The sequence below is a fragment of the Myiozetetes cayanensis genome, unplaced genomic scaffold (genome assembly GCF_022539395.1).
Source record: "Myiozetetes cayanensis isolate MyiCay16 unplaced genomic scaffold, myiCay2020 scf10, whole genome shotgun sequence".
In the NCBI taxonomy this organism is placed as follows: domain Eukaryota; kingdom Metazoa; phylum Chordata; class Aves; order Passeriformes; family Tyrannidae; genus Myiozetetes; species Myiozetetes cayanensis.
Window position 1 is genome coordinate 18697561 of NW_026086605.1, and position 27910 is coordinate 18725470.

Here is a 27910-nt window from a genome sequence, read left to right on the forward strand (position 1 = left end):
CAGCTCCGAGCTTCTCGCGGCAGGCCTGGCATGGCAGCCTTTATCTCATTGTTGGGCGTCTGGAGTGGTGTAGCCTTTTATTGTTCTGTATCTCCGCTGGCGGTGGTCTTCCTCTAAATCTTCAGTACCTCTCTGTGGGATTTTGAGTTTTTCGTTACCATTGCCTTTGGTTTCTGACACCTGACACGAGTACTTGGATTTTCAGTATTTTCCTTGGCATATAATCGGTTTTGGTGTTGTTTTGGGTTATTCGTTTGGGGTTTTGTGGTTTTGTTTGTTTGTTTTTTGGGGGTTTTGTTTGTTTGGGCTTTGGGGTTTTGTTGTTATTTGGGCGGAAGTGTTGGGGTTTTTTTAGTCTTCCCCCGCCCCCAATGTCCCTGCTTAGACACAAATGGAGGCCACTCAGCACCCTGAAGCAAGCCTTTGTGTATTTTTACTACATAGTACAAAAAAACGCTTATGAGCAGTATTTTAAAGATATATAAAATCTGCCAGTTAGGCAGAGGGTACTGTGAAAATGGACATTTCAGATTTAATTTGTCATCAAACATGTGGCTTGTGTCACATTTTTGAAGATGCCAAACATTCTACCAAGATTGTTGTTGATAATAGCTTTTATCCCTCTTTAATAAGCATGGACTTTTACATGGTAAAGTAGTGCTTCAGAATATTCCAGTTTTGTCTACTATCTTCGCATTAAAAGCTTCACCTCCATAAACTATCCGTGTACATATTCATATGCCCATTTTAGTGAGATCTTTGCACACTGCCCTTAAAATTCTCAATTTAAGCAAGCCCACTTTCGTTCCATATGTTAGAGTGGTTTTATTACAGATCCTAAGGACATATATGTAATCCCGCCTTTATATCTATTAAAAAAAAAAAAAAAAGATCATTTCTGTGGGACAGACCCCAAACAGAATTAGCCATTACATATGCTACAGGCAAAGTTCAGCTGGCAGAAGGGGCAGTACGAATCCCCAAAATACACTGCAAGCAAAATTTAATCTGGATGGGTCACATTCATCTTGGCCAGCAGATTAAACCAGCCTGCTGGTTATGGCTGATGGAGGTCATGGCACCTTCAGATGTTTTTTTCCATTGGCAAATAGACCTCCGGTGTTAACCTCTGGTCTTCTCTGCACAGCCAGAAGCAGGCAAAGTGACATCATGTTTGGCCAGTTCAGTTATTTGCAACAAGTCCCATGGCCTTCCAGGACTGATGGTACTCCTAGTGTTCTTGAGAGTCATTGTTCCTGATCGTTCCATCTGAAGTAAGACTGCACTGAGATTTGCAAGTGAAAAAGGACAACAGTTCCTTTAAGGTATAAAATAGTGTCTTGCTTAGGATCCAGATTTGTTGCATTTCTTCTTTTTAGGCATAATAAAACTCTCATTAGATTTTATAGTTGACAAAGCTGATGCTTTTAGACAGAGATATATGTGGGTACTCAGGGCGGCCAGTTTTTCCAAGCTGAGACACTCATATGTGATTTTTAAAACTAGTCCTTACAGCCTTGTATACCGTAAGCATCTATTGCCATTTTGAATACAGAGCTGATAAGCAACAGAAATAATGATTCAGGAATTATACAAAAAGATCAGATTGGTATCGTTGCAAAGCATGATGGAGGAGCTTTATTTATTTGAATAGAGAATCCAAAATATGTAAAGATTTTATGAAGGAAAAATGCGAAAGGAAGTATTTCATACCCTAAATTTGTCACTTACCAATATAATGGTTTTAAAAATAAAGATAATATGATAGATTGGCTGTAAAGTTCCTCTACATTATGCAACATTTACAAGACATTGAAATAATACCTCTTTAAGCAAGGAAAAAGGTTTCTTTGATTTGGTGTATAATTTTTCAAAAACAAGTCCCTATATAAGAAAAGGGAACTTTGAGAATGTCATTGAGCATCACTATAGTATTGTTTTTGAAACTGCTTTGCAGAAGTATTTTCTTACAAGCATTATGGTTACACTCCTGTATTGCATATGTCTGGATGAAAACTCTTTTTCTGGACTGTCCTGAATGATATCCAAGAAAATACAAAACTAAATTCCTGATATCTGTTAAAGTAAACGGGTATTTTGCAACAGGCTTCAACAGACTCAGCATTTTGCTCTGGACCTCTCAACAGGTTAGAAGGATACAGTAGAGAGCAGGAGTATGGATCCATTGTGACAGAATGTACAGGCAGCCAGACAGAAGATTCATATTTGGTCATAGAGGATCAGTAGCAGAAGTGGAATAAAAGTTTTGCAGAACAATATTAAGAGAAAATACTATAGAAGGAATTTTGGCTACCTGCAGGGGCCCAGGTCTTTGCAGCAAGGACTTTTGGATGTGGGCCTGCTGAGGCCACAGAATGGCATAAACTTGACAGGATTTTGGGTGATAGGTTTGACAATAAAGGTGCATTTTCTTACAGTGGCCAGTGAGAAAATCTGAAAGCTGGTGTCTGCTTTGCAAAATAATGGGAATCACCAACCTCAGAACTTGAATCTTTTTTCCAAAATAAACATGAAATTTTATATATAAGAAGAATGTAATGAGCAAGTTTATTTAGTAATAGAAACTCCAAAATTAAGGTAATGAACAATCTGAAGCATGAAAATTCTCCTCTGCCTACACGTAATTGTTAATCATTCTCTCCTCAGTGTCAGTGTTCATCTAGCAGTAGTCTTGGATTTGGACTGCTGCTTTAAAATAAGCAGTTGTTGAGTGCTTAATAAATGTTTGGATTTTAAAAATGCCAGTAAAATCTGAATTATGTCAAAATACTGCAAGCTTTTTCACTCCCATGCACTGATATACAAGTATGTTTATGAAATCATATTAAAATGTTTGGATTCAGCAGTCATGACATTACATTAAAATGTAGTTTTGTAATTTTTTAATATTTTCATTAAGTTGTTATCAATTACCACACTCTTGGCAATAAACAAAGTTTAAGTATATTGATGTTTATAAACTGCAAAACAAACAATTCAGGCTGAAATCTTTGGAGTCAAGGCAATGGGTCTGAACGTCTGACCCAAATTCTGAAGTGTAAAAATCAAAATGTTAAAAATTAGATCCTGTAGCATAAAATAACAGGCCAAAAGATAGAAGGAGTAGTCATTTTTGTCCACAAAACAGCCATAGTAAAGAATACTGATTTATTTTTGCACCAAAATGGATTAGCATAATGCAACAGAGTAAGTCAGTGGAGTGGGACTGTAGTGAACAGACACAAGGTGGTAAATGCTTAAACCACAATAGTTGTTTTTCAAGTAAATATCTGATTATCCCTACAGTCATTTTTAGACAAACTGAAAATAGAATAAAGATATTCCAGGCATGTGCCCTTGCAGAACCGCTTCACTGCTCTGCAGTCTGAAGAGGAAAGACCTGTCACATCAGAAGAGATGCTGGAGGTAAGGTAGCCCCATCTGCTCCCCCAATAACAACCTGTGCTCCTGAGAAAAGGTGACAGGTGACAGCAGGAGATGACTCTCTTTGCAAGGCGCTCGTTTGACGTGCTCTGTAGAGAGGTGAGCTGCTCACAAGGGTGGCACCAAGAGACTGCCAGGACCTTGTACAGTCCACTGGCTATTTTCTGCTGCTGTTTGCTCATGTGGGCACCTGTGATACAGCTGTGATATAGCTGTGGTACAGCTAGAAGCAGTCTGGGGAGTACCAAGAACTATTACAGAGCCCTGAGAGTGGCATTTAGTAACTCTGGAGTGCAGGCAGTTTTTTTCATCAGTCCTCCTGGTCGAAGAGAGATGTTTGAAAGGGCCAGTTGAATCTGGAAACAAGATGGTTACAGAACTGGTGCCACAGCCAGAGGTTTGGCTGCTTTGGCCAAGGGACTCACTTTGAGAAACCTGGTCTGCTGGGGGGCTGGTGGGAACCATCTGTTAGAGAAGGGGAAGAGCAACTTCAGTCATGGGCTTGACAAGGGATTGAAGAGGGCCCTAAACTAAGTTTAGGCCAGGGAGTGGAATCTCAATCCATCTCACTCCTACCAGTTTGATGCCAGTGCCTGAAGAGAGATTACAGGCCAGCCAAAGAACACCTGAAGAGCAGCACAAAGGAATTCTGTCCCACCAGATCTCTGTGATGCCAATAGGATCACAGCCCTGTAGGCATGTGCATGTCTCTAACTCTTCTTGTTTATTCCCCATGTAAAGGCATTTATGTTCAGCCCCCAATGAAACCAACTTTCATTCCAAAGTCGGAATTTTATGTGACTTCTCAGGCTGAGCCACCCGTGCATACATGCAGCCTCTGTAATTCTATCATTCTATATTATAGTCATTTATACATTTATACATATCATCATCACCTGGGTACCCTGCAGCACTGAAAACCAAGTTCTAGAAATTAAACCCTCTCCTCATCTCACTAATTACTTCACTAAGAAGAGATCAATAGGAATTGTGGGTAGTCAGGGTGGCCAGTTTTTCCAAGCTGAGACTTGAAATGTCACAACCAGGATCAACACTCATGTCCCCTTGTGAAAACAGGTGAAATCAAAATATTGTTTGTTAAGGGAGATAGATATACATGGAAAGAAATTCCAGACTATGAAATGTTTTACAAAATGATGGAAGTAATACAAATGTTTATGTGAAAGATATTTGGTAATAATATCTTTTCTGAAACATTTTTGTTTACCATTGGTTATGGCAAAGAAGCTGCATTTCACATAAGAAAATTAAATGGAAATGTGCTAGAAAATAATTACAACCAAACCCCAAACTAATAGATATATTACAGCCTAAAAAGATGTACAAGGAAAAATCACACATAATAATTGTTGATAAATACAGGTGATGTAAAAATGTTTAATTTTAATAATAAAAAATTAAAAATAATCTAATATAAGAAACAGTATAACAACTGTATTTTTTTATTTAATTATGTCTTGAAAAGCAGTATGAAATCAACTCCAAGCAACCAGCTAGCGGAGCCTGTATTCCCTCTTTGAATGGAACTAGAAACAGTCAGTAGTTTCAAAGTGTTGTTACACATTTGAATTCTGTCTATTAGCAAATAATGATGAACTGGGGTAAATATTTATTTTTTTTTTAATAGTAACCAAAATGAATGGAGCACTTCCTGGCTTGAGCACATGCTACAGAAGGCAAGCAGCCACCGTGGGGCACCATGCGACAGGTTATAGACATGAACGTGAGGGTGGGGCCCTGTTCCTGGCTAATGGATAGTGAAGCTCAGACATGGCTGAATGTCTAGTCGAGGAACTGTGTTCTCTCAAATATCATTAATGCTATTAACCCCTTCTTTGATGTTCCTGACAAGTTCTTTCTGAGCTGCCAGAATTCCATATGCAGCCAATTTATATTAATTGGTACACTGAGTAAATAGGCAGCCAAGTCTACAATCATTAGACATACTCAGCCAACTGGAAATTGTTTGTGGAGGGAAGTGTAGTTTAACTACTTAGAAAACAGTGTTCGTGGTGTCACATACCTCATTATTCTATACAGTAATACTAGCACGTCATAGGGTGTTCTTTATTTATTTTATTATTCAGTGGAAATTTTTCATAGGTAAATTCAAGAAAAGTTCTTGGGGTTTAACATTGACTGAGACCAGCATTCTGTATTCTTCATTCCCAAACTTGTCCTTCTGATTAAAAAAATTGCTTCCCAGGAACGCAAAAATTCTTGTCAAAGTTTTTTAGTTTCAACTGCAAACACCTCTCCTATAGTAGCTAATGTGTCACACATTATCTCCAAAAAGAGCTAGAAAATGAAATTGGCCAACACCAGTTATCTCAGATCCTGTCTGAATGCTACTTGAATCTAGCATTCCATATAATGATTCCAATACAAAACCTGCTAACTTCTGAAAGTAGTTTTGAAAAACAACTAAATGTGGGGGCAGTGAGCTAAATGGCAAGTAGAGGAATAGAGACAACTTAGTTTCATCTCTTTTGCTTTGGTTCATCTTACTGGTTCATGATTTTACCAAAGCATTTTGAAAATAATTAATAGTGTGTGTTATGATCATACTGCACAATACAGTACTTAGCATTCAGTGAATGACATTAGGCAGAATAAGGAGGATACCTTCAATAACAAATGATCCCCTTGGGTGAAACTGTACCTCTTTGTGCTAGTTTGGTGCCTGCAAACATCTCTGCCTTATGGAATAGTACCCTCTAATCACTTATGTACACTTATTCTAGGATTTTGAAATAAAGATATATATTTTGATCACTTCATCTATTGCAGAGAAAAATTATTTTCACTCTGTAAGCAAAATGTTAATCTAATATATACAAGTACACATCAATATGCACAGGTTTCATTGTTGTGCCAAAGAGCATAACAAACAAAATTTCTATTCCAAGAGAGAAAGGAGATGATTTCCCCCCCCCGCCCCTTATAATCAGTATCCATGTAACTGCTGGTCATGAAACTATACATTGAGTGTATATGTGGAATTCTATCAGCACATTCCAGAAACATTTAAAGAAGCTTCAGACTTTCTTTCCTCAGATTAATGGCCTGAACTTACTGTTCTTATTTAGAGAGTGGCTGCATTACAATCTGAGAGCATTTGGCATTAAATAGTAATCATTTCACACCCTCTCTTCTTGCATCCTAGATAGATGCATTGGAGGATGTATCATAGGAATACTGGCCTCTCACTGAACCACTTCTGGGATCAGCAGAGCTGTAATCAGGTATCACAAACATGAACTGCTTGTCCAGTAATGCTTTTTGCCTTACATCACATTACAAAAGCAGTGTAAGAAGCAAAAAAAAAATTAAACAGATTGTATCAAAAGTAGTGTTTTAATTTGGTCTCATCCATTCATAGAACTTGCTAAAGATATAGAAATTCCCAGAGGTTTCAGCCAGACTTTGCCAGCTATTGTTCTTAAGGAAAAGCAGTTACTGTCACAAGTGACAGTAAATGTTATGCTGCCTTCCTGTTCTCTTCAAACACAAACTTAGGAACAAACCCCAGAATACCTCCACTCTCAGTTTAGAGGTGTTTTTAATTATCTTTGGAATTATTTCTCTTTTTTTCTTTCCTTTTTTTTTTTTTTTTTTTTGATTCCCATGAAGATACTCCTGTGAAACACCCTTGGCACCAAAGATCAGAACAAGAGCATCCCTGTATTACTTTGCTAAGCTAAATATAGATGACTGGGCAAATTCCAATCTGCTCAGAAACCATGATGGAAATAAAACTTTAATTTGTATGTCTACTGGGAATAGGGATGATGTGTGGAAGTTCACTATCAGAAGAAGTGGTTAAGTCCTGTTATATGTTTTGAGCAGATTTAAAACAAAAAAGGAGAGTCCCTGATTTTTCTGAAAGCTTAAGTGATCTCTATTTGGCTCTGATAGCCCAAGCAGTTTATGATCCACTCCATGAGACTCTGTACTAAAACCAGTTAAAACTTAACAGAAGCATTATAGGTCTTCTCCATTTGAAAAAGAAAATCATGCCTGAGCTGTGGCTGTAGTTTTGACAGCTTGCCTGTACCACCATCAGCTGAGAAGTAAATAGCTATCTTCACCTTTATGTAAACTTTAAGAGCTTCCCACACTTCAGCTTCTGTGGGATAAAAAGGCATTAATGTCAGAGAATAATTGGATTCTAACCATTGCCGGTTCTCAGAAGGCTGGAAGGAACATAAGGGGGATCCTAAGCCTCCATCTAGCAGTTCCTTCACTGGGATAAATAGTCTTTCATCTTGTTAACCTTCTTTCATAGTGATCTAGTTACATAAACTTTGCTGCAATTCCATACATGTCATCTGTACACACTACAGATTCAATAGGTGAATGGAATTAATTCAGCTGAAGCTCTCATACTGTCTATTTTGAGTTTAGGAGTCTGAAATACTACTGGTTTAAACCCGTAGGTTGTGAATAATTTTCTAAAATGGCTGTTTTCAGTAACTATTTAGAATAAAGAAGGAACCATGACTGAGAATTTGATCTCACAAATCTAGAACTGTTCCTTACACCAAAACAACTACCACAGGTTTGCATTTGCATGTATTCATGAGAAGAATGATCAAGACTTTTCTTAAAGCAATAGAACATAAATTATTTAGGAACTTTGATTAGTTAATCAGCATAACATTTCTACCTGATTTAACAGAAGCATGTTCACACAAAACACATTATTCCTAGCAAAATGATTCAACAGACCCCTGTTAACTCCACAAACAGCATTATACACACATCTACTTAAATCTAATCTGGTAGCTACAAATGCACCACTATAAATAACTTCCTATCTCCTCCCCACTCATTACCTGGGGAAGGAGCAGCCACAAACTTCTGTGTTGCTTTTCTCCAGCTAGTATGACTGTATCAGACAATCAGGCAGAATACTTCTGAGGTGCATCAATGCTTAGTTTCTTTTTATCATTAACAGCTTTTTTGCTGATCTGTTGGTATTTGGATCTATGAATTCAAAAAATGAAGAGCAGTATCAGTCCCCATGGTCACAGGAAAAGGGTCAATAAATAGTTTTTATTGCACAGTTGGTAAGGTTTATCAGTAGATGTTGGTTTTCCAGTTCCAAAATGTTCTGTTTGGGACATCATAGATGTGAGACTTTTCTATCTAGTTTTAATCTTGCCTGCAGTTCTGTCAGACTGCCTGTCAGATCAGATTTATGACTTCTGGATCAAGAGCTTATTTAGAAAAGAAATAGTTTTATTTTTCTGCTATAAAGGGACCAGAGAAGTGATACTAAAGGATGGGTGATGTGCCCAGTGTGAGAATTCAGCAAAATGGATATTTTCTGTGACATTTTGGATAAGGCAATATTGAATTTCTCAATGTCAAAAGAGAGGGATTTACAGCACTTGAGATGATGAAAGCCTGAATACATTTTCTTTAAGGATAAATAAAGAAGACCATAGCTTGTATATTTTCTTCAAAAGCACATGTCAAGACGCAGATACAGTGGAAGGGTTGACCAAACCGAATGTGAAACTCAGGGTATGGGCTGGGCATAACAGTGGCAGCACTCACAGTGACTAAGAAAGGAAAAAGGAGTGAAAAATATGGAAATAATGGACTTTGGGTTTGTTTGGTTTTTTTCTAGCCACATTGAATTTAAATGACTCATTGCATGAAGTTAGGCAATGAGAGACAATCTATGATTTTCGTTTTGACATGAAGAGAGAAATCTACACTGGAGACATCTGTGAGGTATTGCCATAAAGATTGTAGCTGAAAATGCATTTGCAAATGTCATTGCTTGGGAACAAAATATAGGAAGAAAGAGTAAACAAATGCAGTTTTATGGGCTTCTTATAAAAATAATACAAAAAAAAGAATACAAGAGAAATAGAGCTGGAAAAATGGAGAAACAATTAATATGAAGAGCTTACTGAATAATTCCAATGGAACTTTCTTCTGTTTTGCTAGGGGTTTTTTTACCTTCACTTTCTTATACCCAGCTCACAGTTGTCCTGCAGCATCCCACAAACTCCCTTTGCCCTGCTCTGAGCACAGCTGCACCCTGCCATAACCAACTAAAATTTTTCAGACTAGGCTATATTAAAAACCCATCAAATTCCTTTCTTTCAGTTTGTTGTTTTGGGTGTTTTTTGTTTGTTTGTTTGTTTGTTTCCCCAGCAGATAGACCCATCAAAATCTTATTCGCATTGTTTATTGAGTCTGAAGGATTTTGCTGCTCATGAAAGACACACTCACCCCCTTAGACCATCAGTCTGTGCTTTGGTGTACAGTTGCTCCCTGGATTGGCAGGGGCTGAAAGTGACATCAGTCTATGGGGTTTTAGATCTAATGCTCCCGTGTGCGTCAGGTAATCCAATTGAGTTCTTGTAAGTCGACGGACCCAGAGATTTATACTGAGCCACTTCCTAAAAGCTGACTCTCATTACCTGGCGGGTGAATTGCCAGAGGGGAAAAAAAAAAAAAAAAAAAAAAAAAAGGAAAGGAGAAAAAAAAAAAAGGAAGGAGTGTAAACAGCCTTAGCAGACATGACGTTGCCCTCAACTTCAAACCAGGAGCTGCTAGGCTTGGCTTGCAAGCAAGAAAAGGAACCTCACTGTTTACTTGCTTAGCCACTTGCCGGACCACACAGTGCTTGGTTACGAGATACAAACAAAGCAGTAGAAAGAGAGAAAGGAAGAAAAAGAGAGAGAAAGAGAGAAGACAGAAGGAAAGAAAGAGAAAGAGAGGGAAAAAAAAAAGAAAAAGAAAAACAAGTCCAATCAAGTCCTGAATATGTTTAATGTTATATTTAAAACTATTATGGTCTAAACAATCATTATTGGACAAAAATATAGAAGATTTCAGACTATTCTGGATGCGGCATCTGTCCAACTTGTACAGGTAGGTTCTTATGTATTTCTCTTAATCTCATTATCAATTAAATAACTATTAAATCACTCATTTTCCTGGCTTTGCACAGTAGTATCTAATATTTACCCTGGGTGTTTTTTTACATTAAAGCTCATTTCATACGACAGAATTGCACTGATTAAAAATCAGAGTACCTCAGCATATTTTTATTTTCTATTGAAGGCAAAGGAATAGAAGGTGCTAAATCATTACTGCTCTTACAACAGGGATAAGTCTTCATTTGCATAGCACAGTTCACATGATTCTATAAAACATGTTTAAGTATATTATTTATTCATGGATTTGTACTAAGTACTATTACTTAGGAAACAACACTGAACTCGAAACAGCAGAAAGACTACCAATGGTTATAACCTGTGACTAAAGACTCTCAGTTAAGAAACTGGTTTCCTAATTTCTTCTGTACTGCTCTCTAATGTGTTTTTAGGCAAGTCCCTATACTACAGTTTGCAGTTTCTAAAATAAAAGCAGCCTGATTTTATGGAAGTTTTGACATATGCTTCATAAACATTACTGATTTAGAGATTTTTAGGTTGAGATTCCAGAGGAATACCAATAATGAGAATTTACTATTGACATCTAATGTGTATCACTAATGATTGGAAACCACATCATCCTCAGTGAAGTGGTGAAAGAAGATCCTGAGTCTTTGTCAGGCAATAGAACCAGTTGGCATCAAAATCAGGATCAGAAGCTTTGAATATTTCTATTCTGCAAGCAAAGGTATAACTGTGGCACTTTCAGAATTCAAGAACTAGCTTTAACTTGTTAGCAATAAGCAAACCACAGCAACATTGACTACAGTAGGATTAGCTGCTTGAGAAGCTATGGACAGACTTGGAGAAGACTGGACAGTATAAGCTAAAATCTTAGCTCTTCATCTTTCATTTAGGACTACCTTTTTCTCTGGTACATGAAGCAGCAAGTGTAAAAGTCTGTTCAGGTTCTTTTACCTGTGTTGTGGTGCTTCCTATTAACCTCAGCATCAGCTATCATTTGGCCCTTCATTTCCTGTTCCTCTGTCTGGGAGGAGGCTGCCTCATTGCACAGAAGTACATAATGCCTTAAAAATGACATAAATCAATAAACATAAAAGACAAATACTACTATGGTGCTTGGGTTCTGCTATTTCTGTCATGGCAGCAGCAGACAGCATGGCTTTGAAGCTTCAATCTTTGAAGTGTTAGTATGTGGATTATGTATTAGATGTATTAGATTCAGTTCTAGGTCACCAGTCTGGTCTACTCTCATGTAGAATGAGCTTTTATGAAAGGTGCATGAAAAAAAGAAAAAAAAAACCCAAAGAACAGTTGTGGCTCTCTATCATAGACATACTCTTGGAGGTCCTTGGTATTTGGCATCAGCCAAAGGGCAGAGGAGAAAGGGTATATAAACTTAGCAAGTAAAAGCATAACACAACCTTTGATTGCAGTTATCCAGTGTCATGTTTTTATGCATTTCTACTGAAGGAATATCTATCTGCAAACTGGCTGCAGACAGTGCAATATTCTCCTCTGAAATTCACAGGTAGGTTCCCTTTGAAGTAGAGAGGAAAAAAGAATTTTCTCTATGTAATTTTCCGTTAGTCTGATTCTGTAGGATGCTGGGGTTTTCTACATTTTCTTTGGAATCAATAATGCTTTGTGTCTTTGAGGAACAATGTCCCTAGAAGTTGTAATAAAGTCACATCTTTTAGCACTCAGCTCATGAAAGTCACTACAGAGAGGCGTGTAACCACACTATTTAGGAACCAGATTTCAATTCTCTCTTTCAAAGATTAGACTTCTTGAGAGACTGGCCCAACCCATGTTAAGTTTATGATTTTGTAGCAAAGAAACGTGTCTCTCTGCAGCAATGAAATTTTATCCCCCTTGAGTGATGAATGCTTTACAATAGTCTAGTTAATTCTCCTATTGATTAAAGTATATGTTTCTAGAAAGGAAATAAAATAAAGAAATTTACATTAGGGAGGGAAAAATTACTGTGTAGTGAAGACTGTATCATTCCAACTATAATTTCTGGGACGTAATCTTTCTAAGGGAAGTCATTCTTTAGCAACAAGGCAACTCCCTTATTGACTTGTCGGTGTTTACAGATTTGGTTCCGCCTGTCTACTTCATTTGAACAGAAGTTTTTAACAGCATTTTAAGAGTTTATTCCAATTATAAACCCATAATTTAGAGAGTTTAATTTCATACTTAATGAGATTCATCTCTCTGGTATGAGGAATAAGGTGGATTCTCTCCACAATTATAATTGTGCACTGTATTGGAGTATAACATTTTGTATATGGAATATATATGAATAAATCACGTTATGACTTAAATAATTTTAAACCTGAACTTTCAAAAAATGTGCTCTTTTTGGTCTCTTGCTACTTTCTATTTAGCTAAAATTTACGGGTATTTTATGGACAAGCAGCATTGAAATACAGTAGTTTGTACTTAAGCAAAGTAACATATCCAGCTTTTTATCCAGTTACTATGCTTATGTATCCAGATAAAACCCATGTTATCATGAATTATAGCATGTATTAAGAACCATTTAAATATATCAAAGGGTTACTGTATTGGGTCCAACATTCACTGTATACAGAAGAAGCTCAGAGTTAGATGTAACATTTAAGAAAGTCTAAAGTACATGGTGAGGGCACCTACTCTCTCTAAATTCTTTCCCTTTACAGTTCTTTAACATATGCATACATTTATGATTAAGATACTATATTACATTTATTTTCAATACAGTTTTTTCTCTATTTTTCCATAGATTATCAGTAACAGTCATTAGTTTGGTCATCGCAACAGTATTGCCTCAATTCAATTTGAACATTTTACTATATTTTGAGAATTTACTGGGGTTTTCAATTTTAAATGCCATAGATGAATAGTGCCTATAAACCCAATATATTTAGTTGACATTTCTTAGTAAATAATTTCTACGCTGCACTTTTTATAACCTTCATTTTTCTTATGAAAGAGTACTGTTCTTCAAAAACAGAACACAACCTGAAGTCTTAAATCAGAACAATCATCAACACAATATATACAGTCAGGCCTTATTCAAAGCTCACAATTACAACTGATGTGATCATCTTCTTTCCTCTGTAGCTGGTTGCACATTACAGTTTTGTGGTTTGTTATGAATCAGATGCAAACCAGAAGAAATTTGGGCTTGTCACTGACAGTTTGGCCACAACTTTCACTGATTCTTCAGTATCTCCTAACTACCTAGTCGTAGATATTTTGGAGACAAACGTGTCTCATAATCTCTATACAGTATTCTAATTTACAGGGTTTGTTTGTTGGTTTATTGTTTGTTTATTTGTTTTTAAGAAGTAAAAAATTCAGCAATTCAGCCTTGAACAACAGAGGATCGTGATCCTCATGTGAAAATTGTTCATTTAAAAATATTTTAATGTAGACACTCTGGAGCGGGGCAAATTGTTTCACTGATTGCAAACTGTCTATAGAAACCCAGAATCAGATTAATACATAAATACTGTGGAATAATCTTGTGCCTCTATAAAAAGCAAGCCATGTTTTCCCATTTCAATTCAGAAATGATTAGGTACATCAAATATTTAATCTTTATGCACACTAGGATAATTTTAAATTTCAAAACTGTCTCTACATTCATTTTTAAAACTATATAATTTTTAAGGGCATAAAACAGATCAGTTAAGTATCTTCCTGGAAATACCCCCTACTGAATGCAGAAAGGTGATTCTGGCTCTGGTTCAGGTTCATGCCAAATGCTGTTCCTACCACCACGACTCAGAGAAGTCAAAGGCAGTGAGATTGATGCTAGCTGCATCATTCCTTCTCCCTTTGTGACTACAGAAATGGTTCTTCCTTTGTTGTGTCACATCAGTGTACTGCTAGGCACAGGACAGACTGTTGATAAATTTTGTAAATTTACTTTGGAATTATCACTCACGATTTTGAAACTAAAGCTCAATCTAAATGTTAATATTGATACTGTTTTTAATCCCCCTAATTTTGTATTCCAAATTTGATTTATTATGCAGTCAGTCCTGAGATGTAATGCAAGAGCTTTTCTTAGGGTATTTGGAATACTTGGTATTAAAAAAATCATTTATCTTGCTTTCAGTGAGAGAATATTTGTGTTTTAATTTACTTCTAGTTATCCATGACTTTTCAGTCCCTTTTGATGAAGTTTCTGAACTTTTGTGTCATAAAGATGTAAAGATACAAATTCATCACTGGGCTACTTTTAAACATAAGGCACTTCAAAGCAATGTGTTACTGTAAGTTATTAATCTTTGAAGGGTGGAACCACAGAGGAAAATCAAGAGATGGGATAGCCAGACTGATTTTATCTCAGTCAAAGTCCTCACCTGGATATGATCAGAAATTGCATTACTTGATATGTTAATTAACCCATTGTCCAGGACCTCAGGTCAAGTAAAAGGATGATGACTAAAAATGCATTTTCCTAGTTCCTGTTCACTCTAAAAGTTATTTAAAAATTAGCAAGTCTGTTTTGCTAATCTGTCTTTCTGAACCCCTTTTCAACCCTTAAAATCAGTCTATTAGCCCTCCAATACCCTAGAAAAATGTCACTTCAGGTTCACATATTTCCTGGCATTTGATCAGAAATCTTGAAAGCAGATTTCTTGACATCTTGCAGAAGAGTGCCTGAGGTCCTCTGGTTAATTCCCTTCTTCCAGGAAGTTTTTTCCCCCCCATTGCATCTTGCTGCCACTAATATAAGAAGTTTTGCCTTTGGCTATACTGAGGGAGGATTGAGTCCCCTTGGGTTTAGTCATTTATTTACAGAAGGCGCTTTTTGACTATCAGGTAGCACCCAAGTCCTAAAAGGGACTGCTAACATAGCTAAGAAATTGGAGTACAACAGCTGAAAGGGATAGGAGGCTAAGTAAAATACTGTATCTAGAGAAAGCTGGCTAAAGACCGTCTTTTTATAGACTTATGTGTAGTTTTGTCAGCGTGTCCTTCAATGCCACGCTAGAAGAGACAATTCCTTGTCTCTAAAGTTGTCCTTGAAAGTAACCGATGGATATTCAGGCATTGCAGTTAAATTAATCAAATTCAGTATTAGCCAACTTCCTGTATCTTCAAGTGCAGTGGGTTTACACCAGCTTCCATGGACTGTTACGAGAACTTTTTCTGGATACAGTGGTGCAAATGGAAAAAAAATTACACTCCAAGCCCCTTCTCACTTGCCTGTCAGTACAAGCCTGCACTCCAACCCTTTTAGTGAGGTTAGTGGCTGACGTTAGCAACCTCTCAGACCTGTGAGAGGACCTACTTGAGTGGCCTCTCTCTGGCTCATTCATGTCAAAATCAATTAGTCACCTCTAGTAGAGGGGCTGTGATGGGCATTTATGTCCAAACCATAAATAGGCAATACACCTTCCCAGACAGAACTTTTTACAAAAACTACATTTGTTTACACCTTCCAGCAAATTAAAAGTTTCTTACGTTTCCAGCTAGGTATTTTGCAATATACAGATGGAGTAATGAAGCAGAACTGAAAGGTCAGTCAGATGAAAGACAACTTCTGCAAGAACACCTTCCAGGCAGTAACAATTGAAAGGTAGTTCTGATTAGACAGAAGACTTTCCAGTTCACAGAATGCTTAGTTCCTACCAAGGTTAATCCTTTGTTGTTGTTGTTGTTGTTGTTGTTGTGTTCATACAGAAACTTTTTTGCCAAAGTCTTAATTTTCAGTTGTTCTTCAGGGAGCCCAAATGGGGCAAATCCGTCCTTGCTTTATGCCTTTAGAAGTAGACCAGAAACAAACTTGACTCCACATTTTCAAAACCTAAGTTTGATTTCTCCTTCCTTGTCATCTTGTTCACTGATGTGTCCTATGATCTCCCTTATCTGTTTTTTTCACCATCATCCAGATCGTGGATTAAGACTTTCATACCATGAAACTGATTCTACAGCTGAATCAACTCCCCAGTAAATTCCCTCTGAGAAGCAGGCATGAAAAGGGCTGTCATTTAGTTAGAAATCCAGATGACCCATTTCTCTTTAGGACATTTAATGCACATGACTGTGTTTGATAACGGAAGGTCAGTTTTCCTACAAAAGTAATAGTTTTTAGCTCCTTTGTTGTCTTTATTCAGTAAACAAAACAGCAAAAGATGAAGATTGCCAAAACCAAGTTGCTCTTTTACTTTTTACTAAATATGACTGCCAAATCTAATAAAGCCAAATTGCACATAAAGTGACCCTGGCACATGAAATTACTAATGCACAATTATTATTAAGTGTCAAGTTCAGATACAAAGCTGTAGTTCATTAACTTTTATGATAAATTCAATTTCCTTCATTGACTCTAGCTTTCAGTGGATGAAAATGTGCACAAATGATAAAACGAAATGTACCAAAATTGAATAATATAATTTAGAGAGAAATGTGATAAATAGGTGGATGATGGTGGGAAAATTATGGTTTAACCTCACCTCAATGTACCTTTCATATCTATGCAAGAAGAGTAGGGGGAAACCTTTTGACTTGAGAGAGTCCTCATAATGAAAAAATGCATTACAAAGATTAGAATGGGAAGGATATTTTAGGCTAATTTGGATGGTACTACCTTCTTCTATAGAAATCAGCAGAATCCACCTTTGACCTCAAAGCACAAATTGGCACTGGAAGCCCTTTGCTACTTTTTCCAGTCACAAAAACATTAACCTCTATATCCTGGGTAAACTCCAGAGTGGGTGATTACATTCTGCTGCTCTAATTTTTGCCTGCAGGCTCAACCAGATCTAGCATAATTTCCTGATATACAGTATTACTGCAAAAAAAATCCGTTTTTGCAAGGTTGCTGTTAACTTTTTCCTTCTTGCCTCCTAATTTGTCTGCTTTGTCTCATCAGTTGTATCTTGTTTAAAGGTCGAAATTGTTTTGTTCTGGATCACAGCTTTTATTAAACTGAGGGACCATGAATATGGGCACTGCTACAATGATAACAGTATCTTTCCATCACTTTTAGTGTCATATAATTTACATAGCATAACCTGGCTATGAAAGGAAATGAGATGTATTTTTTTCCCTAAGCACTCACAGAGTTACATTTTTGTCACATATCACACCATGTTGGTCTTTAAAATCAGAAGTGAAAAATACAGCCTAAAACTACAGGATATTCCGAGTGTTTAAAAATCAGTTGGCAATTTGCTTGTAAATAGCACATTACTTAACTCTACATTACATTAAAGCAATAATTTATTACACTTTAAAGAGATTATGATTTCCGTGGCCATAGAGGCTAACACTTTTTGCAAGAAGTTTGCACATCATTGATAGCAGAATTCATTTAATTCAAATTTAGTATTGATCTGAGACATTACTTTTACTCCTAGAAAAAAAACCATTCATGACAAAAGTTAAGCATCTCTGATGGGATTGCTGATTTCATTTTAGTTCTAGGAAGTTGTAACACCTGCACTTTAGTAGCTTAAGCTAGTTAGAAATATCAGCACTGAAATAAAACTGGTTAAAGCACCTTCTATCTAAAATGGGGGATGTAGTGCTCCTTCCCCCAGCACAATCTCAAATAACACAGCACTAAATACAATCTGGTGGATTACCTATATGGAGAACCCCCAAAGATTTTAGCTCCTGGAAGGTGAATCAATTGCTTAGTTCCAGTACCATAGGGTTAAGTGAAATGCTATCACAGTAATTTATTATTAAGAGAAATGGTGATGGCTTAGATTAAGAAGATTTGTCTGTCTCTTCTAATTAAGGTTAGGTTTGTAAGAAGATTTACTGCCCTTTGAAGCTGCAGAGACTAAAATTAGGACTCTGGTTCCGTTTAAAATGTCACTAGGTTGGTTTATAATCCTGTAGTGATTGCAACAAGGGATCATTCTTCATATGTTGTGATTCCTTGTTTGAAAGCTAGTGAGCCAGGACAAGACCCCACGAAGCAAAGTCTGAGTAGTCTGTTAATCAGCAACAAGTTGGTCCTGCAGAACACTGTAATGTTCTTGCAGTGACCCCTTGAAGACTCCATAACGAATGGGAAGCTGGCAAAGCAATCAGCTGTAAGACACAGTGAATTCCATTGCAGGCAGAGAGCAAACAGTAGCAGTAAGTGGACTGTGTACAGAAAGTGAAGAAATTGTTAGGAGGGAAGATGAGTTTTCAGGCTGTAAGTGAACTCAATTCACAGTGGTGTTTATAATCTTGTATGAGACAGTAGCATCCCAGGCTATAGTGTTCTCATTCGCTGGTCTACAGACAATGTCAAAACCTCCAAGTAAATGGATCACTTCTAACTTTTCTCATTATGTCCCTGTTAACACAGCATAAAAGGAATCTGTGGAGCTCACTGTTACAGGAGAGTAACAGCAAAAGTCACAAATCAGTTTCTAGTTGGCTGGGGTTAGGAAACTTACCTACTTTTCCAGTAGGTAAGATGTGAAATTATAATTCACTACAGAATCCCTTTGTCTAAAGGATCTGATGCTGTGTTGCAACTGAGACAAAACAGGGGGAGTGTGTGGACCCACATTCTTTTTCAGTACACGTGGTCTTATGTGCCCATCAGATAGGACAGTGTGCTGAGAGCCACTAAATTGGTACTCGGCAGCTCAAAGAGAGAATCATCTTTTAATTTGGTTTAGTGAAATAAAGCAAGTTTATATGTATATTGGAATGGATGAACTGCAAGTACTGAGTCTCAGATATCTGAGCAAGAAAATCTATCATCAGTGAATTCAGTAAGAGCCTACAAGCTTTTACCGATCAATCTGCTGAGCAATGAATGAAACCCAATTGCTGTGTTGGACTGTTTATAAACCTTTCTTGTTATAGTGCATCTTTTGCTTTGCCATTCTTTTTTTCTTAGATTAACTCTGTCATGTTTTTATAGAAAAGCGTATCCAATTAAGCAGCAAAATCAATACCCTGCCATTCAAACAACCACTCACAAAGTCTGAACAGCACATATTCATGAAAGATCTTTTGAGTAAAAGCTATTTGCTCCACAGAATCTTGTGACTGGTTTCAAGTGATGAATAAAAGGGCTCAAAAAGATTATAGGAAGTCACTTAGTTCAGTCTCTTTTATTTGCTTTTACTCAGATTAGGACAGGGATAAGCAATATCTACCTTCTCTGAACAAAAAAAGCAGGGTGTTTCACTCTTCCTGTGAGAGAAGAGTACAGTTATAATCAGTATGGCTTGTCTTGAGCAATTCAGTCTATTTTAGTGTGTCCAAAACCTGGCATTTATTGCTGCAGGCATGAGCAGTTCCTGTGTGACATTGGCCGAGGTCCTGTGGGCAAAAGGAAGCCCTTTGGAGGAAGAAGAAATATGGGCACTTCTGTACCTGTCCACAATACAGCTTCTGGAGGATCTTCACAAAGGTGAGGTGAAGAGTATCTTTTTATGTTTCTTATCATAGGAAATTAATTATTGTGTTATTTTACTTCTTTTGAGTTTGATTGTTTGTTTTTAAGACAAACATTTGCTGCACTGTGCTTGATGTAATAAATCCTAGATGCTAGACCTTGTGATGGCAAACACCACTTGCTACAGCAATATTTCCAGTGTGCTTGGGCATTGCTGGGTTAGGCAGGAATGCTCAGTCATGGGCTGGCCAACATGACAGAAGGCCAGGTGTTCTTCATGGAGGCTGAAGTACAAGCTGGCTGCCTGTTTCTAAAGCACACAAGCTTCCTAGCATGTGCTACTTGTACTTGCAGAAAATGGGGAAGGAGCAAAAGAGAAGGCTAGCTGATGATTTTAAGACTTTTAATTTTCTAAAGAAGTAAATGCCTGAATTGTTGCAAATACTAGTAGTCCGTCCCTAAGTCTTGAATGTTTGGGTCCTCTGGCTATACAAATCTCTTATGTGTGTATGAGTTCCCAGCTTAACATTTTACCTATTTTTAGTATTCATTTTCCTGATGTTAAGGTCACCATGCATAAGAACTAAGTAGACCTTTTTTAATATACATTTTTTAAATGCTAAAACACCAAAGCATCTAGGGCACATTTCTGAGCACTTCACCAGCAGAGACCTGAATGGTCTCCCTTCTCACATTCTAGACTGAAGAGTGGTTCAACAGCCAACCTTTTATTTTTAAATTACCTATATTTCCTGAAACCCAGTGACTAAATATTGCCATAGTTCATGCAGCTTTTCCTCTTTCTAGAGTAAACAGATTGATCTTAGATGTTATTACTCATTGTTTTTTAATGAGTATTTTAATGAAATCACTTGGATGGCTTTGGACAAATTCACTTACTGCATGCATGCAAGTTCAGTGTTTACAGCAAACTACACTTCCTCGTGCTGCCATTCCTGCTTCACACCACTGGGACCAACCTCAGTGGATCTCTGAAGTGATATTTTTTTTAGAGTATTTAGACATTTGCAAGTAGAATCCAGTCCATTTCTGAGACACCTTCAAACAGATTTTTCAGGGAAGAGAGAGGGCAAGATGTTTCTCAGGAAGGAGCCCAGACCAGGGACCCACAGGGGTGTCAGCAGTGGCTGTGCCAGGAGGGGCTCTATCCCACAGAATCTGAAGATGATCAGAGTAGGGCTGGGGTTAATAACTGAGAATCCAGCCACCACACAGGTTTGTATTAACAAGGCAGGTCAGAGGTCAAGGTGGGAAACTGAGTCAGGACCAGATGTTGTGCCTGACAACCAGGGTCAGACAGCCCAGTGATCACCAGGCAAGGCCAACAGTGACAAGGTGAGTCTGAGGTCAGGCTGGGAAGTCAGGCAAGGCGTTCTGGGTACATCTTCAGGAAACATCAGTGATTAGTTTGGCTATACAGGTGAGATGCCAGAAATATGATTTTCTGAGTGCAGTGAATTCAGCACTAAGGTCTCCCTTATCTACCTCAACATTTTTCAGACCCTGCCATCTGTGTGATTTGCCCATGGTCAGTACTACTGTCTGCTGAAGGAAATTTGTCCTTCCAAAATAATGCATCTCAGACAGAAGCTCTGCCTTTCAGTCCACCAGAACTACTCCACAGACAAAGTAAACACCAGCGCTTTGGACTAACAAAGGTGAGGTGTATTACAAAGTAAATCTTGATAGTACCTCATGAAGACAAGCTTGTGGGTTTTAATGCAGCATATCAGGTACCTACTGCCCTACTACATTTCTAATATGACTAATCAAATAAGGCTACAGTTAGAAAGATTTATGTGTCTTGCCATTGCATTAGCAGGCATGTCAACATCAAAATCAATTTTGAACATCACTCTTCAAGGTCAGCAGAAATGTATTATTTGCAAAGGCCCACAGAAAGGAAGAATATTGTGGGGGAGCCCAGCTGGTTCTGGGCTCTCTGTAAGCTGAAATACCGAAGATGGAACTTTTACACTTGGCAGAGGGTTAACCACAGACAGTAAGGACTGTGATACAGAGTGGGTTTCCTGTTAGGAATGTTAACCTATTGTATTAAGACATATGACTGTGTGTCCAATCATGAGTTATTATGTTAGTAAACCAATGCTGTGTGTACATGTGTCACCCAGAACTGTATAAGAATAGCAGCACTGTTGTAATAAAGAGCTGGTATCCTGAAATTGTGTCGCTTTCCCGCCTTGACCCCCGACAGAATATTTCTATGAACACTGTTTCACCAGATACGGTAATTGTAATCCCAGAAGCAGCAGGACTGCAGTATCTATACAATCAGAGAGTGGAAGCACTTCCAGGAAGTCAGAAATACATTCAGCTTTGTTGACAATTTATTTTTGGTCTCTCTGACAAATGAGTCTCTCTGGCAAGACAGTAAGATACAACACTCAGGTATCCAAAAGTCTTAAATACCACTCAGACCACATCAGTGCATACTTACCTCAGGCAGAACAAAGTATTTTCAGATTCCCACATAACTGACCATTTAGAGACCAGGCAAAAACATGATGCCATGGAGTAGGCAGCCCTTAGTCCAGTAATTCTTTTGCTGGATGTGACTGCTAGTCAGTTCCACAGGTAGGGGAGAGTTTTAACTGGCAGTGGGAGAACTTCAAAATTAAGAAAGGAGTTCACATTTCTTTCCGTACTTAAGACATAATTGAAGAGAGGGCAGCCCGGCTCAGTCCCTCAAGCTGGACATTACTACAAGATGCTACAAGAGTAACTATTGTACTTTCAGATAAGTTTAGTCTAGTTTTAAAAAACAAATTATCTGTTTGACTTCTACCATTTTGTGATCAAAGCCACAAAAAGAGGGTGTCTCTAGTAGGAGGCTTTTCTATACTTAATATTGACTTCACATAGGGTTTCCTTTTCTATTTTGACAGATGTTGGTGTATTCCTTAGGAATGACCCTCTATTGGTCAGCAGATTACCAGGTTCCTCCAAATCAGGTCAGTAACACAAACTGTTGTTTTCTTTTATTCTGATAGGTTCAAAGATTGAGAGGCATAATCTGAAGTCTCAGTAAGAGGGGCTTTGTGTTTTGGACCACTAGAAAGAATTGGAAAGCTTGTGTCAAGATTCAGGCTGCACTAAAAATACCAATTCACTCAAATCAGCCAATTTATTTGGACCTCATCTTTACTTTCCTTTTTTTTTTTTTCCTTTTTCTTCAAAAACCAGAATTGTTCTCATTAAGATGAATCATACCTCATACCTCAGTTTCAAGAGTGAAGATTATTTATTCCAAGACAATAAGGAACAAGCTACCCAGGGAAGTTGTTGAGTCACCATCCCTGGATGTATCTGAAAGATGCACAGATGTGGCATTTGGGGACATGATTTAGTGGTCAATTTGCCAGTGCTGGGTTTATGATTGATTTGATATTAAAGGTCTTTTCCAACCTAAATTGTTCTATGATTCTATTATTCTAAGATAGAAAGGGCTAAAAGAAAAATATCACGCTGGCATGATTGCAGTGCTGTGCACATTTATGTGCTTTTTCAAGAATGGGATGCAGAATTAAAACTAAGTAACTGCCTTTATTTCTGAGCAAATTCTACCAGTATCTCTGCTAGCTGAAATTATTAATTTCTTGCTTACTGGGAATCCTTTCTCAGACTTGTAGCGCACATTTTGCTTCATTTCTATATTGATGCTTTTGGTTGCTTGTTCTTGATTTGAAAAGCACAAGCTTTTAGTAGATTTAGCCTCCCTTTCATGGGTTCTAAGAGAAAAGGCTTTATGTTCTAAGGCTTTAGGTTTTTTTATGTTCTAAGAGAAAAGGCTTTATAAGCTAAATGGTCCTAAAATTTAAGTATCTGGTCTCTATAGCAACAGTTTTGATGGGTACAAGTCCTCACCTTTTTGAAGCTAATGGTACCACATATCTTACTTACAAGGATCTTTGATTCACAGTCTAATTAGCAAAGCTCTGGAGCAAGCTGAACTGTTGTCTGTCACCAAGAAATTCCTAATTGGGCTGGTGACCCTCCTTGGAGATGCCAATTCCCTCCAAGGATATCTTGTATTCCATTAGAGGCTCCATTTAGTGCTGTTTGGCTGCTTGTGTGGAATGTTCCTTAAGTCTAAAGGAATTCGGTGCCCATTTCTCACTTGGGGTGAAAGGCTTACAGAAATTCCTTGATCCTAGTTTATACAGGATTTCAATACCCAGGGAGATGTTATTTAACACTACTTCTATTTTGGCTCAGTCCCTCCAGCTGAGCGACCAACTACACACACTCCTGCTAACACTTTGTGAAGATCTGCCACATAAAAGATTGTCTCCTGAATCAATTCTGGAAGCATGTGAGGCACATCAGAAGGAATCTGCTTCCTTACCAGCAAATGTCTACATAAAGAAAATGGTCCAGTTTTCCCTGGGAAGTGTCAGTGAGGTAGGTACTACTCTCATACTATAATCATCTCCATTTCCTTGGTGAGAAAGGTGAGCAGCAACATGGGATACAGTTAAACAATTGGCTGAAATTAATGTTTGTATAGATTAAGGAAGTGAGATTTGTTTCAAAACTTCTAAGCAAGAAATTGAGTGGGCATGTGTACAAGCAAATGAAGCAATGAAGCTGTCTTAGACATCATGTGTACTCTCCTGGGAAGTGATACAAATTCAGCTTTTGCACTTACAGTGTCTTAATTTCTTTGATTAATACTGAAGCAATCATAACCTTTACGGGGACTTCCTATTGGCCAAAGGAATGGACTGTACACAAGAGAAAAAATTTCTCCATTGCCACTCTGGTTTCAGACTTTGTGAAATTCAAAGAGATCACATTTACATCATATTGAGAAATTAATTCATTGTCCTTGAGAGGAACTGAACATTTGCCGTGCAGTCAAACCTGACCACATGAGGTCTTTAATATGTGAGCACCTGAGTCTTTTTCAAAATTTGAAACATCAAAAAACATTTTTATTGGCAAGGTGCAAGACAATGGAAGAAAACACACCACAATTTTTTTTTCTGTTTTCAACCAGTAGTCATTAACATTCTGAGATGACTTTTCCCCTTGCACTCTTTACTACTTTATTTACTACAGTAACAGAGAGTGTCCCCTCTTAAACTCAGCTAGCATGAGAGCATGAAGCCAACAATACTCAGTCCGGCTTTGTGTTAATCTGAGAAGATGAACTTGTTTATACAAAGCAAATCAGCAGCCTCTGACAGCCAGAGGGCAAGGATCACTTCAGTATGAGAGTCTAAAGTCCACATATCGAATGACATTGACTTGCAACGTTACTGTCTTCTAGATAGAGCAGGTGGTCACCGAAGACAGCACAGCCTCCCAGCTGAACAGGAGTCATGTGATAAGGAAAAGGCTGCATGAGAAAATATCGGACACCTCACCACTGTCCTCCCAGATGAATTTTCACCAAGGTAAAGAAAGATTTATAAGCTGAACTGTCTAATAAGGATACAGCCAGCCTTTTCTGAGTCTTTCCCAAGCTAGATGAATTGTTTAATTTCATGCTGTAGTGATTACATGTAGTGTTGGATAGGATATTTATTGCTTTACATATAAATTACTTCATAATGGAAGGACTCTGAGGCAAGTCAGCCAGATTTCTTTTCCTTGTTTCCACAAAGGACAATACTCTCAGGGCTGCAAAGCAATGATAACGAATCGGCTTGCACAGATTCGACTCTTAAAACACTTTGCATAAAACCTGTGCATATAAAACACCTCTACTTTCAAAACTGCTTTTGTGCCTTGTATACTCCAGTGTATTTTTGAATGTAGGATTCTGTGAGATTATTCTGTTGCCATTAAGGAATATATATGCATCCTTCCTATTTGATTACTCATGCAAAGATTTGTGGTTTCTTTTTGATTTAATTTTTCTATTCAGAAGTTGTTTTATAAATTCACACATGAATTGCTGGAGTGTTTTCAAGGCACAAGGTCAAATCCTGGTCACTACAAAAATAAAGCAGTATATATACCAACTTTATATTTCATTTGACTAAGATCAAGATTTTATTACGTCTCAGAGTAATTCTCTATCTTTTTTCTAGCCCCTATATTGTACTGTTCATTTCAGCAGAGATCTCTGACTTTGGAGCAAGAGGAATGTTGGCCCAAGCTATGCAGGCTTTTTTTGGATATGCTCAAGATTAGGCATATGAGCGATCCAATTCCTATTCAGCAAATCACACATATGTTCCATTAAATCAGTTAGAAATCAAGCACATGCTTAAATACATGTGGAACATTTCTGTTGGGTATTATTGGTTATAAGAAAAGGAGATTCTTTTTAAAACATACAGACAAACCACCCCTCAAAACATATTGGCTCACTTACTCGGAAACTGAACTTAGAGTTTCACACTTGCATAAGCTGGTGGAAATTCTGCTGCTCCTCTATTAGCCCCAAATTCCTGCCATTTTCCTTACACTGGTTCTAGTGATTATGTATCTGGTGTGATCTCTGTGTTTTCCAGGAATTTAGGTCATTTGGCTTACACTTGCTGAAGGACTTCAATGAATTAGGATGTTGATTACACTGAAAATGTGTGAGCCACACTTTGCAAGGCAGCCTTCCATTACTTTCTTTTTTTTTTAATTAAAAATTACTACCCTCAGAGATTCTCTAAAAGGATAAGAGGCAATGGAACCAAAGTAAAGTCAGTGTGCAAGAGAAATATGTAATTCCTAATGACTTAGGATGACCTCTTAATGGAATTTCTGCATCTGGCTCTGCTAGGGTATTGTGTCTAGGCATTGTCCATCCTCCATACAGAAAGAATACTTTATAGCGGAAGGTTTTGGGCCTCACAATACAAGGAGTGAGAACTTTTCAGGTTATCTGCACTTTGTAACCTTTCAGTTAAACATGTAGACTAGAATTAATGTATTAAATTTGTTTTATTTGGAATGGGTGAGGAGAACTTTGAAAACTATTTTTGGTCAGAATAAGATTATGAAAGTAATAGAATGAAGTTATCAAGCTTTCCTCTGTCCTTAAGGAACTGGAGTCAGTGTTAGAAGAACAGACAGAGAGGCAGACAGATGTAGACTATATTAAAATTAGTTAAGCCAAATGTTATTTATATTATCATGCAAATATAATAATTTATAACTGAAGTATGTGATTCACCATATTTCTTTTCTGTTTCCAGATAAAGGGTCCAGATTAATGAATTACAGTCAGTCAACAGAAGATTACAGACAACTCTCTGCAGACTATAGTGACTCTAATAGTATTTCTGAAAGTGCATCTTTGACATTGTCTAATCGAGGAAACAGGAGAGGTAAGATTTTTATGGAAGAACTTTTATGAAAGAATTTTTATGAATTATGTATTGATCCTTTTTGTCCTTTGTTTGAATATGTGGGACTACCCACATATAGGTATATCAGGTGAGAGGTACTCCCATGCAACCTGTGGTTATATAACTTGGGAGGTATGTTTGTGCTAAGTCATAGAGAAGAAAGATACTTAGATCAGATTCTTTTTCACTTGTGTCCCAATGTAAAGCTATATCTATATATACCCTGGTTACCATGCAGCACCATCACCTCTTTCTTGCTTTATGCCCCCTTTTCAAGGTGAAGCTGTTCAGCAGATCACAAAGCCTGACAATATGTTTTTAGCACATGAGGTCTTGATATAGGTGAGAAAAGGTGGAGCTACCCCACAAATGCATATGATGGGAAATGTCAAGATGGCAACACTGAAATCAGTTGAATCTATGAATATTACCTAAGTCTTGAAGGGTGGGGATTAATGTTTCTTCAAACCTACAGAAAAAAAAAGGGACTGATTCTGAAATCTAGAGGGGAAGAAACAAAAGCCCCTTTGTTTTTTTTCATTTTTGTCCTGGAACCATTTTATATTTCCTGCTCAGCGTGCTGTTTTTGTTGTACTAAATGCCATGTTGTTCTTCTGATTTACTTTGTCTGGAGATATCAGAGTTGGAATTTTATCTTCACTTTTAATCCTTTTGTGGCAGGAACAGCATGAAAGAAACTGTTTAGGAGAGAATGCATTCAGTAAAGACACTGTGTTAGACATCATTCAAGTTCCTTCCTAAGCCATGTAAATCATAGTGTAGGGGGATACCCTAAAGCAAAGAAGGGAATTTAGCAGGAA

At 37.5% G+C, this 27910-nt stretch overlaps 1 protein-coding gene across 1 annotated transcript in view; it reads left to right on the forward strand.

Annotated features, from left to right (window-relative positions):
• The first annotated feature begins 21361 nt into the window (after positions 1-21361).
• Positions 21362-27910, forward strand: part of FRMPD2 (FERM and PDZ domain containing 2) — a 62137-nt gene continuing 55588 nt past the window's right edge. Inside the window, exons 1-5 of the mRNA XM_050305611.1 lie at positions 21362-21431; positions 22680-22745; positions 24010-24195; positions 25067-25193; positions 26937-27068. Of these exons, the coding sequence (XP_050161568.1) occupies positions 22680-22745; positions 24010-24195; positions 25067-25193; positions 26937-27068 (511 nt within the window). The 5' untranslated portion in view covers positions 21362-21431. The remainder of the gene's footprint in view (positions 21432-22679; positions 22746-24009; positions 24196-25066; positions 25194-26936; positions 27069-27910) is intronic.